General features: G+C 37.4%; 2 protein-coding genes across 2 annotated transcripts; one reads left to right on the top strand and one right to left on the bottom strand.

Moving 5' to 3' along the window:
- Positions 1–1,190: 1,190 nt before the first annotated feature.
- Positions 1,191–4,405, top strand: LOC115739766 (transcription factor bHLH112). Its single transcript, XM_030673014.2, has 8 exons — positions 1,191–1,606; positions 2,043–2,334; positions 2,435–2,554; positions 2,677–2,787; positions 2,902–2,967; positions 3,117–3,182; positions 3,322–3,363; positions 3,815–4,405. The coding sequence occupies exons 1-8, from the start codon at positions 1,278–1,280 to the stop codon at positions 3,968–3,970; spliced, it is 1,182 nt and encodes a 393-aa protein (XP_030528874.1). The 5' UTR covers positions 1,191–1,277; the 3' UTR covers positions 3,971–4,405.
- Positions 4,406–4,981: 576 nt separating this feature from the next.
- LOC115739813 (probable NAD(P)H dehydrogenase (quinone) FQR1-like 1) lies at positions 4,982–8,419 on the bottom strand. The gene is made up of 5 exons (XM_048285834.1): positions 8,195–8,419; positions 7,269–7,362; positions 6,790–7,052; positions 6,450–6,684; positions 4,982–5,193 (listed from the first exon to the last, which is right to left on the bottom strand). Exons 1-4 carry the CDS (start codon positions 8,215–8,217, stop codon positions 6,453–6,455), a joined length of 612 nt encoding a protein of 203 aa, XP_048141791.1. The 5' UTR covers positions 8,218–8,419; the 3' UTR covers positions 4,982–5,193; positions 6,450–6,452.
- Positions 8,420–17,936: the final 9,517 nt, after the last annotated feature.

Below are 17,936 nucleotides of genomic sequence, written 5' to 3'. Positions count from 1 at the left end.
GTGATAATTTGTGGTCCTTCACGAAAGGGACAACTCGGTTTGCATTATGAAAGGTAATATTGATGCATGTATGCCTACAATCCGGTTGGCTGTTCAATGATTCATTTGTCCCACATAACTTTATGCCGGAAAATGCGAACATAAGTTTCGAAAGCAACACCCAGAAAATCCACTACAAGCTTATAGATTATGGAGACTTTACCCAATTATATAGAACCGTATTCGATTTGATTTGGACCTACTACTACCAACTAACCATTCAAGAATCAAGAGGCCATCCTCATTTTCTTCCCAACTTAGCGTAATGAATTAATCCTATCTTTCGATCATGGCGGGGTCAACGGAAAATTTTAGGATCATATATTGTCAATCAATCAAGAACTTGAAGATGAAAATAAAACCTAGTTTAAGGGAAAAACTAAAAGTGTACGACATTTTTTTCGGTTGGACATGGATCCTCCCAATTTAGTATTATATCGATTACGTTTTACAATAAAGGACAACAAATACCGTTAATTGTCACTGTAGTAAATGATATGATGCTAGGGAATAAAAAGTTTATAAAGATGGATATTGAAAAAACTTACGTGACCTACATCATTTGCCCGTCATGATTTATACTAAATCAACAAATTTTGTATCATAACATAGAACTTTGTATGCCAAGCTTGGTCAATCTTTTTAACCTGCTATTACTCTTTCCCTTGAAAAGCTCAAAAGTTATCAGCCGGTGGATCTAAAGAAAAAGTTGGAAAAACTATGACGTGAGGTGGGTCAGATATCAAATGCTGTCATCACACCCTTGTCCCTTTATTCATAGAGAACAATATTCTTTAGCAACGACGATCTTTAAAAAAGGACGACCAAGATATATAAATAGACCAAAAGATAACGACTATGTGAGAAAATAAATATTTTTATAAGCATATATGCTTAACAATATAATAATAATATTTTTGTCATCTGTATTGCCTGCTTTGAGGGTTTTTTCCCTGCTTTGAAGCAATGAAAATGCATAACTTACGTATAGAAAAACTACAATAAAATAAGAAAATTCCATTCAAATAAGTCCGCTCTTTGTCGTTCGGCCAATGGTCCCTAGAAATGTCAACCGGGTTCAGCGTTTCAGCTTCTGCTTATATAAATTCAACCCACAATTGTACTCAGAAAAAGACCACCGGCTTTTCAAGACCATTGCAAGAAGATATTGACCAAAAAGAAGGCAACAACAGGTAGGAATTCCTGGACTCGAATCTGCTTGTTTCGATTCGTCGGTGATGTCGGAAGATTTCGAGATGGGGATGCGTGGTGAGAACTGGTGGAATCCGCCAAGAGATTACGTGCTCCTCTCATCATCCCCGTGTTCGATGAGAGAGCCAAATGATATCGAGGGCAGAAGTTTCAGCAACTGTTCGGCGGATATGATGGAGATCATCAAGATTGGAAGGTGTAGTAAGGAACTGAATGATGATGATAGATCCATAGCTTTCCAAGATGATTTCATGCAAACAGCTCATCAAATAGATTGTATGATGGACTCCACAAGCTTGCATATGATGGGGTTTGATCTTTTTTCTGCATCATCTGATTGGAACCTTACTGCACTGTGAGTATGAACTTCCTTATATTATTAGTATTATCATTCATATGGTTAACTTTCTTTCACGGAGGAATCAGACCGTTCGACCTTTAGAGCTCCCTAATAAGATTGGATCACTACTAGATTGATCTCTTAAACTCTTGCTCGCGGCGACAACAACCAGACATCAATTCACGCCAACTAATAAGCTATAGCTAAGGGATGTTTGTCCAACTATTAATTACTAGGTTGATCTTTTTGTTTTTTTTTTTTTAAAGATACTTGTTTAAATAGAATGTATTTTGATGAGTTCAAGGAAGTTCTGCGCTTATGATATTTATAGTGCGAAAAAGAATAAAGGGAGAAAAGGGGGCCATATATAGATGCCGAATTTAGGGAATTATGAATAATTATCAAGCATGTTGTAACTGAATTTATATTATTCATGTTGATGATTGCGCAGGCAATCCAGTGGAATTGATGAAAGCAGTACCGTTAATTCCAAGCTGCAAGAAGAAGACATGGCGAGTTCAACATTAGACTACAACAACAATCAAGAAAAGGAGGTGATGATTGATGATTCTTCACATCAAATTCAGACTGATTACTGGCGGAAGAGTCATTGTGCACCCACTTGTCATGTTATGTCTACCGATGGGTCATTCACTTCTTATGTTTACCCTTCAAATTCAATCCAAAGTTCTTTAGAACCAGAACATCACCAGCATCAACCGTCATTACCCTTGAACAACCAGGTAATTGTTATTTTCTCACCCTCTTCAACAGATTAACTAGGCAAAACTATTACCTTGATGATGGAAATGCTGCTCACTTATAATTCTCTTTTTTTAGCAGCAATTTAGTGGCTTGCACTTCAACAACTCAGCCCGGAATGAATCTACCTTTATCAATTCATCACTGCCTGCACAATTTGTTCATCCTACGCTGGAAGAGGAACAACCCAGTTGCCCGAAGGTGAGATGAACTCTTTGGGATTGTTGACATTGAGTTGCTTGGGCCCTGGGGGATATTAGCTAGGGCTTTGAGACTGAATGAATATGTAGCTGCTTTTTGTTTTTCCCTTTTGGTAAGCGTAGACCAGCTGTGAAGATGTAGGAGACTTGGGTTCCCCGGCGAAGAATATTGGCGTTGGACCTGTGTTTAAAAGGCCTCGATTCGAAACACCATCACCGTTACCCACATTCAAGGTAAGGGCATAGGGAACCAATTTAGTAACAACTGATGCAACCTCAAACCGGTTAAAATCTATGTCACTTTAAGATATCAAGAACTCGAATTTCAACACAAGAATCTGTTAACAGGTGCGAAAAGAGAAGCTAGGGGACCGAGTGACCGCGCTCCAGCAACTAGTTTCGCCTTTTGGAAAGGTTCGCTTCAGCATTATTCACTTATCCTTCTTGATACAGGAGTACAAAAATGGAAATACTTTACTTTACGGAGATGAATAATTCTGAGCTCCAGCCAGTTAATTCACCTCAAGTTGATTTGCTTCTATTGCTTTCTTCTCTTTTTTCAGACAGACACGGCATCAGTTCTCCATGAAGCCGTCGAGTATATCAAATTTTTACACGATCAAGTCAGTGTACGTTTTGTTCTTCATTTTGTTAAATCCATGTTGTTATGAAGGAAATATTTGCTTTCCCTAGCTAACAGCAAATGCTGGACCATATCCAGCTCTTGCATCATTCTGACGATATGTGTTTTATGTTCACAAATTTCAGGTTTTGTGTTCTCCATACATGGGAAATGAAGCGCCAATTGAGGTACAATGTTCTACTTAAAAATTGCTTCGTACAACATCTATGCAACACTAAATATTACTACTATGCTCATTGCATATTACCATCTAATAATGTATTCATGTGCTTCGTATAACAAGTTAATGACTATATGGTACTATATGTGATGTTATTGTCAAGCAGACATTGGATGCGGTAAACATGTCATGAGATTTAAGTATAGCATAAAATCCTTCTTCATTCAACAGGCTTCTGCAGTCATTTCATAAATTAGCCAGTTGCCTACATGGTCTGGATCCTTAATTCTATGTTGTATATGTCGGTCTAAACCCCATTGTAACAATCGATGAATCATAAAATTTAAAACTTAGACGATCTGAAGTTCTCAACAAGATAGATTTATTCTGTAATTAGTTCTATCCATCATGTATCAGTAGTAAACCGATCCAAACTCTTATGTCCATTTTATTGGCAGGCTCCAGGAAAACGAAAAGACGATCAGCTAGGGCTTTCTAAACTAGACCTGAGAAGCAGAGGCCTATGTCTGGTGCCGATTTCCAGCACATTCCCGGTCGCAACCAGTATGATGCCGCAATTTTGGGCGCCGACCCTCGAGCGAAATCCCACTTAGAGAAGGATGACTCGGCCAGGAAAAATAAAGGAATCGTGAACACTGAGACAATTGACTACAGCAGCCGATCACTTCTTTCAACAGGCATTACTTTGGAGGACACATTGACTTCAGTTCAGTTCAGAAAGGAGTAAAGGAAGACACAAAAGCCGGGAGACCTCTCTAGCTTGGCTGTCATGAGGGGGGAAAGGAAAGGAAAAGCAAAGCAAAAGGAATAGGAGAGACAAGGGTTGGGCCATCTACTGAGAAGATAAGGGTGACTAGGTTTGGAACCGGGAATATAAGTTGCTTTTTCAGGTGGAACTGTTGGCATTAGTTTCTTAATTTTTGAAACATACATATGTACACACACATATATATACGTATATTGCTATACATTAGGAACTGGGATTGAATAATAGGGCTATACATTCGTGACTTGTTTAAATGTAAATTTGCTAATTCGTTTGAAGATATTGAACAGACTTATTTTGTTATCGATTAATTAGTTATCTTGTACATTCTTCTTTTTCCGGGTATGATGCGATTAATCTCACAAGGCTTATCAACTTATAAGTCAATTTATCCCGGTGCGATGCAAGCTTATGCAAATTTAACGTCGCCCACATGTATAGCTAATCAAGATCTGGCCCTCGCACGCGCGATTAAGTTCTAATAATTTCAATACCAGCATATATAACTATTGCCACTGCCTCCGAAACTAATGTTCTTCCCCTGATGTTTAATTTTTCATAATTCAGGGGCACGAACATGGAGACTCGGTCGGCACTGTTTTTTGATAATTAACCCAATAAAAAGTCGCACAATACCAAATAATACTTTAGGAAAGAGATTAATCCTTAAGCGAAGGACATCGGTAACTCGTAATTTATGTACTCTAGTGCCCACAAATTCGAATGGTATTGGCTAGGGAATGATTCTTGATACGTTGATGGGGGCATCAATAAGTTACCAGAAATGAATACATATGGTATTGGATTGATATTGACACTTGATAGGTTCATAGGGGCATAAATGAATTATCAGAAATGAAAACATATATGGTCATAATTACAACATATTAATGAAAAACAGCAAGGATAATCATACTTTAGAAGGAGAAGGGCTTTGGTTATACTATTGTTTTGGCAAAAGCAATGGCCACATCTTCATTTGGGCCCTCCAAGAGCACATGTGGTGCTACTGCGTTAATGTAAAAGCAAGAACAAGACAATAAGGGACTAATAATATATTATTCAAAGTGCTTTGATTTTTCTTAAATATTAATAAATTTTTAAAATAATCTGTCGAATTAAAATCCATAACCCAAAAGTCAGGGCTTTTTTTTTTGTCAATAACGATCTTACTTTCATAAATAACTAGAACTTGAGTCACAAGATTTTTCGAAATCAAAATATACCGAAGACCAAAGATAGTGAGGGGGTTTAGGGCACACATGGTAACACTTTTGATATTGAGTTTCTACCAGAAGTGCTTCTAAAGTAAAAATATGTTTGGTAATGTAACTTTTGAAACAGAAATTTGTTTCGCTACGCAGCATTACATTTCTATTTTTGAAGCAAATTTCTACTTCTGAAATTATTTTTTAGCCAATTCCAGAAGTTTAAAAAAAAAAATGCTGCTTCTTTTTCAGAAATAGAAATCTCTCAACATTAATATCTCTCTCACTTCGGCCTCTTTCATTTTTATCTCTTCCAATCACGTCTCCGCCATCGCTGCCCACCGCCACCCACCCAACCGTTCCCACAACAACCTCTGGACACCGGGACCACCGTCCCCCTCCGACCACCAACGTTACCACCGCCCACCTCCGCCGCCGGAGTAAAAATAAATAATACTTTTTAATTTTAAAAATCATATAATATTTTTAATAATAAAAATTATATTTTAAAGAAATTTTAAAAAAAAACTAAAAATGAAGTAGAAATTTTTCGGCCGCCGATAGTAATTTTCCATAGAAGATTTTGTGTTAGTAACCACTACCAACTGAACTTTTATTTCATAAGCAGAAATTTTGTCCTATTATCGAACGCTTTTTTTATTATTATTATCGAAATCAACTTCTAGAGTAAAAGTCGATTTCTGAAGCGGAAGTGTTGCCATGCGCACCCTTAGTTGATGGGCCTTCGCCACACGATCAACAACTTGATTAGTATCTCGGGAACAATAGTTTATCAAAGTCGGTGATTGATTTATAAGTTTCTAGCCAGCTTATATAGCACATTAACAATAGTATCACTGCCCATTGTTCTTTGTTAAAATGTCTATATAGGTTCAGGAATATCGTCACGTGCGTACTCTTCACCGATCGAAGCAGTTGGCTAAATACTATGTAATCAAAATAAACTATAGACCAAAAAATATGTAACATTCAAAATATTTCATCATCTTGAAAAGCTCTTATTCCAATGCGGATGTAGCAAGCCGAGGCAACTTGAAGAGAACAGATACACGGAGTTTTCATGTCATCAGAGTAGAAATTTTAAGCAGAGGCCCTAAGCTTCTTTGCGATGTTGGCGAAGTACTTGCCCTGGTGGAACGCGAGCCCGAGCTCGAGCTCCGAAGGCTGCCTCGAGCCGTCACCGGCAAAAGTCCCTGCGCCGTATGGGCTCCCCCCCTTCACCTTCTCCATCTCGAACATGCCCGCCCCGAAGGTGTACCCAACGGGGACGAAGATCATGCCGTGGTGGGTCAGCTGGGTGATCGCGGTCAATCTGATCGAACCAAGGCACGTCAGTGGAGAAATCGGGCAATGAGTCTATGAACAAAATCGAAATTGAATGATGTTCGCAAACTCGGTCGGTGAATCGGCAACTTACGGAGTGGTCTCCTGTCCACCTCCTTGAGACCCGGTGCTGTAGAATATCCCTGCGGGCTTGCCTGCCAGCTTCTGCGAGCCCCAGAGGCCGCCGGTTGCATCCATGAAGGCCTTGAATTGGGCAGCCATCATCCCGAACCGGGTCGGGAAGCCGAACATAACGCCATCGGCCTCCACGAGCTCGTTCGGAGTGATTATCGGCACATCGCTCTTCGCCGGAGCGCCCATCTTACCCAGAACCTCCTCAGGCAATGTCTCCGGAACCTGCCATTTTTGCCAAAACCATTCAGTCACGCAACTGCAGACGAAAATGCTTCCTTAAGATCACAGAAAAGAAAAAGTTGTGCAAATGCTCAAACTCAGGACACCTGCTCTTGTTCCTAATCAATCTCTCGCAGGGTCAAAACAATAGAAGTTGGAAGCATTGTTTCAACTACGACAACTACAGTTGAAGATGTGATCTTGACATGGAATTCATACCTGCCATAATTTTGCTTCTACTCCTTCCACTGAATCGGCGCCTTTCTTGATTTCTTCTGCGAGCTTCTCGACATGACCGTACATCGAATAGTAACTGCATCCGGAGGCCCAAATCCACAGTTCATGTAACAAAATCACACTCTCAATGGAAACTAGAACTTGGTCACTAGTCACATACAGAATCATGCTCATTCTGTTCATGCAGTGACCATAGAAGAGACAGGAAAAAGTAGCAGAAACTATTAAAAAATGAAAAAAGGAGAAGCAATAGCTGAGATTGGTGCCACATTACAATATTGCAGTGCAAGCTAATCAAAAGAATGATGAATTGCAGGGGGGACCACACGGGCTCAAAGGGCAAAAAGAAAAGCACGGGCGAGGTCTCTTGCAATTTCTTCCTCCAATCATGATTCAAAAGTTTGGTCGGACTTCACCATCACTTTTCAGTTTGGCTTCTTGCAAATTAACAAATCGATGCCCACAAGGAACTCGAAATCGCTCCATAGTGATCAATGAGAGATCACGAACTTGCAGCCATCAATCAAAAAGAAGCAATTTTGCTCTAGAAATAGTTTTATCTTCAATTCGACCCCATTAGTCAGTGCTTCATTGGCAGTAAAGAAGGCTTTTCAGATCCTCCAAAAGAACAGAAAAACACAGAGTGAACCAGCAACACATCCAAGACCAAAGCCCGGAATTTTCTTGAGATCCACAAGAGAAAAATCGTCAAAAGAACTCTCGTCAATGAACAATGGGCTGAAATTACACTCGAGACCCGATCACCAAGGAGCAAGAACAAGCAAAAGAAAGAGGTAGAGAAAGAAATTCACAGTCAAACAGAACAAAAACAGAGCACCACAAACAAGAACAGAAAAAACCCCCATGAAAGCCACAGAGCAGCGATGAAAAGAAACAGCACTACTCACACAATGTAGACTTTGGTGGCCATTGATGGGGAGCTCTGGTTCAAGTTTCTTCCTAGGCGTAATCTGGGAAGATGGTGATCCGATCTGTGATGGACTGCGAAGCGTTTGACAGAGGGAGAACGAATGAGGCTCCCCTATTTATAGTCCCGTCGAATGCTCGAATCCGGTCGACCTTTAAACGTTGATTTCGTCATGCGTGAGCTGTGTGTACTTATACTTCCATTTATGTTAACATTGTTTGAGGAATAGGAATCGTCGCCTTGCAATTTATACTTCCGGTCGATTTTATTTCCCTTTTATGTACTTTTCATTTATCTTTTTCTCTCAAAAAGAGGGAAAATCAATATATATATAAGTCTTAGACCTATTGCAGTTGTATCAATTCAGTCCTTTCAGGGCAATTTTGGTCGAAAGCCGCTAATGAAGCGAGGCCCCGGCACCGACTTTTAATAGCATTTTCGAAAAAAAAAAGTTCTTTTTCAGTTTTCTTTTCTTTATTTCTCTTTCTTTTGTTTCTCCCGTTCTTCTTTCTCCAAACGATCGTCGTATTTTAACTTTGTAACTTTTACAGTGAATGGTGGGCCCACCAATGTATATTCTTGACCATGCTAGGGGTGGGCGAGGCTCACCCTCGCAAGTGGCCGGCGAGGGCGAGCTTCACCAAAGATCGGTGACCGGCTGATAAAAGAAGAAAGAGAAAGAAAAGAAACAATAAAAAGAATTCAAAAAAATATTAAAATGCTATTAAAAATTATTCATGTCAGCGCCAGTCATGTCACTTCAAAGATTTCCGGTCAAAATTAGCCGAATAGACTAAATTGACACAAATGCAAAATATTTAAGACTGAATTGGCACAATTGCAAGACACATTTCTGGTAATTCTCATAATTCTTCCCTAGGTGACCAAGTTTAACTATCTCTCCCTCTCCCATTTGTGAATTTTATTATACATAGTGACGCTTTTCGATCATGATTTTTTTTCCGACATAATCCCATCAATTATCCGAGGATTTTCTTTCTGATCACCCTCGCCTTAGGTTCATTATACTTGTAGTTGTAATGTTAATATCCACGCATGCTAGTCATCACATCGATATTCCTTTTATTGATCTCACTTTTTCCGGGCAATATTTTCGAAGAATTTAATCCTTGCTTTGAAATACATGTATTTTTAGACAATTTCGTTTGATTTCAAGTTACTATTGACATGTTCAACCTCATATACCCAGCTATAAATAGGTACATAAACAGACATTGCCGACGTCATCCCAGCATCATTTTTACGTAATAATTCCCTCATAATCTGCGCATTATGATATCATTGTTTCTTGATAAGTTCATCTTGCCCGTCCCTTATTGCTTGCATTGGATTTCATTATTTTACCTTATTTGTAGACGTTTCGGATGTCAAACAATCTAAATTCTCACGCTTGTTCTTTTGCTTATTTATATGCATACGTTGTCGACGTCATGCCTGCATCGTTATTTAGTCACCGTCAATCTCTATTATATATCTCTAAACTTCTCTTTCAGATAAGCCGTGGTTAATAATCTCATTTAAGGTCCTTTCGAAAAATATCATACTTTAACTATCCACAATATTTAGTTTTGAGTTTTTATTATGGTAAGATAATGTTTTCTTAATAGTATTAATGGCGCTATATACACTAGTAGGAGTACCGACCGTCTTCATGTGTGCAAAAAAATTGACATTTAAAACATATTGCGAAATTGTCTTGCTCCAAAATAGTTGAAGTATTAATTAATTAAAAGATATTATTCCCAATGCGAAGAAATTGCATAGTGCATGCATATGAAAAGAGAAAAATATTTCAAGATTTGAAAGTTTTTTTTTTTGGAAAACTGTATATAAGATTGAAAAGATTCGAATTTCGAAATTCTAAATAAATGACGGATAAAAATGGAAGTATTAATTAAATGATTTTCACGTTTCTCTTTTAGCAAAAATATAACTCTTTTCTGCGCGGCTAGGTTTAGTTATGTTCCACTTACCCATTCATGAACTTCATTTACAGGAAAATGTAGTAGCAATTTCACGATCACGACTTTCTTGGACATAATTCCATCGATCATCCGAGAACTTTCTCTTTCAGCCCCCTTGCCTTAGACTGGTTATCCATCGCATCGACATTGTTTTAGTACTAGCACTTTTTCCGGCCACATTTTTAAAGAAATAGTCCTTGCTTTGAAGTACAATTTCGTTTGACTTTTATAATTATTGACATGTTCAACCTATTCCCACGTCGATACATAGGAATTTAGACATTGTCGATGTCATCCGAGCGTCATTTTAACGTAATAATACTAACACCCGGTGCATTATGATATCATTATTTCTTGGTAAGTTCATTCCGTATCTCTCTTCTTGCTTGCATTGTATGTTCTTATTTTACCATATATGTAGACGTTTTCGATGTCAACAATCACATTCTCGTACCTTTTTTTATTACCTTGTTTATATGTAGAAGCAGGAAAATTATCAAAAATGTTTTAAAACTATTGTAATTGTGTCAATTCAATCCTAAACACTCATTCAAAAAAGTAAAAATCCTAAACTTTTTTTTTTTCCGATTCAATCCTAAGCCTTTTACAAATGTGCCAATTTAGTCCATCCTGTAAATTTTTGTCGGCCAATACTGACATGAATATCGGCCTGTCGGCGACATAATATTTTAATATTTTTTAAAAAATTATTTTCTTTTTCCTTTTCTTTTTCCCTCCCTCTTTTTCCTCCGGTCGATCGCCGGACCTCGGCGATCGTCCAAAGGGTTGACCGACCTCGCCGGATCTAGGCCGGTGAGCCTCGTCGGCTCCCTCTAGCCGATTGCTAAGGTCCGGCGATCGGTTGGAGGAAGAAGATGGAAGGGGAAAAAAATCAAAATTCAAAAAAATTATTAAAATATTACGTCCCCAAAATTTCCATGTGGACTGAATTAACATAATCGCAAATGGTTTAAGACTGAATTGACATAATTGCAATAGATTTGAAACTCTTTTAATAATTTTTTCCCATGTAAAAGCTATTGACAGTTTTTTGTCCCATTTCAATATTTCCAATATATCTAATGAACTTTTCTTTGCGCTACCAAAGAAAAGGTAAATTAGCCGTGGTTAGCAATTACATTTAAGGTCCTCCAACTAATATCATACTTCTATTGTGCACAATCCTTCCGTATGAATTGTAACCTAGGAAACATCGACACTCTTCAACTCGCGACCGACACATGGTCAACAAGAGTCGGACATCCAACACATGGTTAGCACTCCGGACACGCTAGCAACATGCAAGTCCAACATCCCGACATGCCATTCCGACATCTACGGGGTCAATTTTAAATTTTTTCAATAAATTACGGGTCAAAATATAAATCCATAAAAAATATATACTTAATTTATATATCCAACTGACCTCAAAAAACCTAATCGTGAATTCCTAATAGAAGAGAAGAAGAAAAAACTCATCGCTAAATTTTTATATATAAATAATTTATCATATATATTTATATATATACAGACACACGCACACACGCACGCACATTTAATATATAATGTCTCCCAAAGTATCGAAATTCTCTATTTTTTTTAGAAATGACTTGTCGGAGCTCGTGTCGTGTCGCATCGCGTCGCGTGTCCATGCAACTTAGGTTGTAACTATTAAAAGACAACTTTTTTCAATAATGTTCATGTTAATTGTGGTTGGCACTATATATATTAGTAAAGGTATCCACGCATGCTCATGCCGTAAGGTGTTGGGTTCAAAATCTTTTTTGGCCGAAACTATCTCGGTCGTGGGATAGATGCAAAAATTGAACTTCTAAAATTTGAATCTTTTCAATCTTTTAGACATTTTTTTGTAATTTTATTATTACTAAGATATAACAGATAAGTGTACCGATGATTATTAATTTATGGATTTTATTATTATTATTATTATTTTTTGCAAAAAAGATAATTCTTTCCTGGGTGACCAGTTTTAATTATATTCCACTTACCATTTATGAATTTTATTTATAAAAAAAATTGTAGTAACACTTTTCGATCATGATTTTTTTCGAGATAATTATGTCGATTATCCAAGAATTTTCTTTTCGAGCCCCTTGCCTTAGATTCATTATATTTGCATTTGTAATGCCGATAATCATACATGTTATTCATCACATCGATATTGTTTTACCATTTGTACTTTTTCCGTGCTATATTTTAAAGAAACAATCCTAGTTTTGAAGTACATTTATTTTTAGACAAGTTCGTTTGATTTTTATGATTATTGACATATTTGATCTCTTTCCCCCGACGATACATAAGCATGTAGACATTGATGATATCATCCCAGCGTCATTTTTACGTAATAACTCCTAATAATCTATGCATCATGATATAATGATTTCTTGACAAGTTGGTATTGTATTTTTCTTCTTGCTTGCATTGAATTTTGCTCTTGTTACTATATTTGTAGACGTTTCAGACGTCATGCCTGCATCGTTCTTTAGTCACATTTCAATCTCTGTCGCATGCCTCCAAACTTCTCTTTGACCCACCAAAAGGACGGCATATTAGCCGTGGTCAGTAATCTCATTTATGGTCCATCAATTAATATCGTACTTTTATTATCCGCAATCTTTCCGTATGAGTCGCAACTATTAGAAGACAATATTTTCTTAATATGTTCATGTCAATAATGGTTCGCGCTATATATATTAGCAAAAAAAAACGCGCGCATCGTTTGTGGGTACATGATAAATTGACATTTATAACCTTTTTGCTAGGATTGTCTCATTACAAAAATATTTAAAGTAATAAAATAATTGTGCGCAGACATCGAAAGAGAAAAAAACTTATGTCTCTTTCCTGTTTTCGATCCGATTTCCGGTTTATAAGATTAATGAACAGAGGAGAAGTTAGAACCGGATGAAAGAAGGTCGTTGGGGAAAGTTCTCTAATTTGGAATGAAAACAACTTTGAATCGGTCTTTTTTGGACGGAACTAGTGAGTAGAAGTGGCACGAAAACTAAACCCCCACCTCATTAATTTTCTCATGCCACATGTAAGAAGCTATCATGACCTTATTTTACTGCATTTTGCAAACTTCGATGGATTTTTCTTATTTTGATTCTGGTCCTACCTTACATGGGAATAGAAAAAGCAACCTTGATATCTTCCAAACGGGTAGAATCTACAATAAGGTGAATTTTATTTCTTAATCACTGGCCAAAAATAGCAAATTTGTTCCGCACCTCACTATTGCATCATTCTATCGTCACCTATATCCTTCCCCTGGTTGACGTTTCACGATGGGATGGACACAGGATGGCTTTGGAACGAGTGACTCTACTTAAAATTCAACATTCAATGGCGACTCGAATTCAGAAATCCGAGATGAATTTTCAAATGGGGAGTCCTAAAACAAACCCGACTAAGTAAGACTAGATGATCCGACCAAAAAAAAAAGTAAAACTAGAGGTGATCGGTTCTCAGCCCGGCCCGGTCTGGTCCGGTCCAAGAACCGAAAATCGGATCACATGGTCTTAGAACCGGACTTGATTGGAGTGATCAATCACCAACGGTCCAATAGAACCAGTGGATGATTAGTAGGGGTGAGTAATACAAACTTTAATATTTAATATATTAATTAAAAATTAAGTTTGCATTTAAGAAATAAAAACAATGGAGGATTATTAGGTTTTCATTTAAGAAGTTAAAAAAATAAAATATAAAATAATTGGCCCAGTTAAGGGGGAACCGAGAACCAGATTTATGGAATCGGGATCCGGACCAATACCCTTGAAAATTGGACATAATTGGCCCATCCGGGTGGTTTTCAATTCAGTCGATTCGTCTTGCTTACTCCTAAGTAAGATGAATTCAAAATACACTTAAAAATGCGCAAAATGTCTAGAGTCGGGTTACACAACGACGTAATGACACCCCGTGATATCTTTAGATTAACTCACTTGATATATTATCCACTTTGGCCCGTCCCATATCGAGTCTCACAGTTTTGTTCTTTGACGTATATGCAAACACTTTCCCGAGATGTCATCAATCCTTGTAGTGATCTAGCTTGAGCACGCTTAACATTGGAGTTTCATTGAAAATATTGCCGTCAAAAGGCGCCTTCACGTCTTCATCAGTTAATTGGACCTAGAGAGAGAGAGAGAGAGAGAGAGAGCAAAGGTTGCCATTACGTCAAAAGGCGCATTTGCGAGTTAATTCTTTTTTTCATACATATATAACTCAAACACTTTCTCTCCCTATTCGATGTGCAATTGGTTCATTTCTACCCTTTCTCCATCCTAAAACCAGTCGGGAGCTGCTCCTTGTCCGAGCCATTTGGCCGATGACCACTCTCCTTTCCTGTCGGACCATATCGTTACATACCCAACTCAAATCGATCTTGAAACTCATTTAACACCAAGCGACCGTAGGATTTGGAACCCGGTTTAACACTTCAAACTAACCTAATCCACCCCACCATTAAATGTGCACACATTAGAAATGGGGCTATTATTGAAACCTCAAAAACCTCTACATGACGTGGGGATTCACGTCTCATATGTTACCAATCTGGGTAGTTGATATATAATTTCAGATGACAAGATCAAATGAAATTGAACTAAGCCATGGGAATTGAATTTAGTTCTATGTCAGCATCTGATCCGGCACTTTTGAAATCTTTATTCAATTTTCCAGATCAAGGTCCTCTGATTGTGGACGGGGGCATTGTCTCGATGCCCAAACGCCCATATCGGTTTAAGCGTCGAGATCATTGACTTCCAGAAAAAAGTGGGAGAGTCGTGGGGAGGCAAGGGAAATCAATAATAGAAAATATCTTAACTAAACTGAATAAATCAATAGGTTTTTTCAATTCCAAAAGCTACATCTTCTGAATGGCTTGCCGGTACACATCACCAAAGCTCACGTGACACATACAAATCTATTCCAAACTATGGATTAATTAAGAAGAAATGGGATTCTTCGTTTAATTATTATTGTTGGCAATTTTTGCTTTTTGTCTTGGTTTGTTTCTGTACTGTTTGTGCACAGGATTAAACAAGTCTTTTTAGGACCTAGCAAAGCATCGATTGCTTTCAGCTCATCGTGCCAATTGATTATTTTATAGTTATCTAACTAGCATGACTTGTCACGACAAAACTTTAGCAGGGTCAATGGAAAAAATGCATTGATTCGACATATTTTTTGCGCAAAAAATGAATGTTAAATATATATATTAAAAAAAAACCATCGTTTCTCGAAAAATAAATGTTAAAAATATTTTTTTTTAAATAATCGTTTTTATGACTTGAAATAATTAGTCACTCGAAAAAGTTTGCGTTATCGACAGGAGTTTAGGTGTAGATATTTTTCAGAACGATGAAAATCTTTCTCATTAATTCATTTTTATAAGTGATACAAACGATCAATTTCTGGTAAGTATTTACTGAATCATTTATTTTTTACAAGACAAATGCAACCTTAATTCACAGTAATTGAAGACTTCAACCGAGGTTCCATGATGATCTTCCTACGTAATTGCGCATGTCTTATAAGAATTGACTTGCCAACCTTGAGTCCGCCGTAATCAACCATCATTGTTTTGGCTATTTAGGCCGTTTCAAGATAGACCTTTACTTTTAATTTTTAACGGAAATGTCAATCTCACAATAGATGCACTTAACCCGCTCGAAACTGTTACAACATTTAGATGTTGGTACATTGATTTACACATGATTTTTTCCATAATTCTTTGAAATTTGGATAGTATATTAAAATTTGGCGAGGTCTTTCTAGTTTCAACTAATCCTAAATAAAAAGGCTCTTAATTTATGTCATTTATTGACCCAAAAAAAAAATTATGTCATTTGAAGTCGTTAGAGTATCGAAATACTAAACAAAAAGTAACAAGTAAAGATCAATTCAAATAGGTACTTAGTATCTCATATATGAGGCTAGCTAGGTCTACTTAGTTTTTCTTTCGTTTGTTGATTTCTAATTTTTAGAATAGATTAAACATTATATTCTTAAGAGAAATATATAAAGTAATTAGTACTTGTCCTTGTTTAAAGAGGATAAAGACTAAGTTTCTAACATGCTATCCCTTTCTCGTTTGTGTATCTATCTCCTATTAGTCAAATTCCACATGCTGCGCTCCTACAGCTTACACGTGAGAATGAATGTTGAAATCTTATATGACATTATTTAATAATGGGTCGCGTATGCTATATATCTTCACGTGGCCGTCCTTCACCAATCAGTTCAGATTTTTGAGTTTGATTTTTTAACATGAAACATGAGCATGATCACTAAAATTTAGGAATATTTTCGTTCTTCGATCAAATTCCTAACAGACCTATCTGACAAATTGATTATATTGGGCATTGTACAAGCTTTTGAGAGATACTTTTAGCAAATCCAAATAGGTCATCGTGTGTTAATTCCAAAGAAAATTCCTAACACTTAACACATAATTGTCGACTTAGATGGAAGGAATGTCTTGAGATTGCATTTGTAATCATACTGTAACGAAGCTTCATTGTTATTCCTCTTTGTCCCCCTTGAGATTGCCATTGGCCAAGCCACCCATAGCACAGCCTTGCCCTATAGGCACAAGATTGATCGGGAAAAATTATCAAAAAGTCCTAAATTTATTGTAATTGTGCAAATTCAATTCTAATTTCTTCTTTTACCAATTGAGTCCTAAATCATTTATATTTGTGCAGTTCAGCCCATCCCCCTCGACCAGTTGCCGAGGTTCGATGACCAATTGGAGGAAGAAAAGAAAATGATTAAAATTAAAAGAAAATTAATAATTTGAAATGTATTAAAAAGTGTGCATGCCAGCACCGGCCGTCCACATAAGATAGTTGGCGGCCAAATTAGCGATTTTCAGCTAAAATTGATCGGATGGACCGAACCGGCACAAATTTCAAAGGTTTCGAACTTAATTGGTCAAAAAAAAGTCTAGGACTAAATTGACACAACTACAATAGGTTTAAGGTTTTTTTGGTAATTCTCCCGATTGATCGGCTTAGGTAATACCTGGTTTGTAACTTAGCAATGCCCTACAATTTGAGTTCAATTATATAGGAAAATTATAATGTCAATGGACACATTAAGAATTGAAGGCGAAGCCCAAGTCAATGATTGTGAGTGGTCGACAATAGAAAAGACAATTCATGAATACGAAAGGAGCTGGCATGTAGACAATAGGAGCAATGACACGGGCATGAGCACAAACTAACGCGATCTATTAATGCTTGGGCTACGCTAGCCGGACCGATCCAAACAGAACGCTACAAGGGGCCAGACGGATGAGTGACAAAGTTTAAACTCCTTGGCGAAAGCCGAACCGAAGGTCGAATGAGAGCTCCAAGTGCAATTCCGGGGAGTAACGATGATCGAGCCAATATCGATAAGTGTAGCATTCAAGAAAGGGTCTAGGGTTCGACCCCTAGTACCCAAGAGCCAACTTAGGGACACCATATGCATGAGCTACTTTGATACAACAAGCTTGCTCATGACTTGTGTAATCCACATATGGTGGGGTCAACAATGGACTCTAGCACTCATAGTCATTATAGCCTAAACGGTTCGTTAGATTCTATGAACTACTCATGGATAATTACGATTCCCATTTCTTTATCATCTTCCGCTGCGTAATCATGCTTTGAGTTGGCTTTTGGGGGTTGATGTTGGCGTTTTTGGGAGGATACAATCATGAAA

This window comes from Rhodamnia argentea, chromosome 9 (genome assembly GCF_020921035.1).
Source record: "Rhodamnia argentea isolate NSW1041297 chromosome 9, ASM2092103v1, whole genome shotgun sequence".
NCBI lineage: Eukaryota > Viridiplantae > Streptophyta > Magnoliopsida > Myrtales > Myrtaceae > Rhodamnia > Rhodamnia argentea.
Note: the sequence above shows the minus strand (reverse complement) of the source record. Positions and strands in the feature narration are given on the sequence as shown.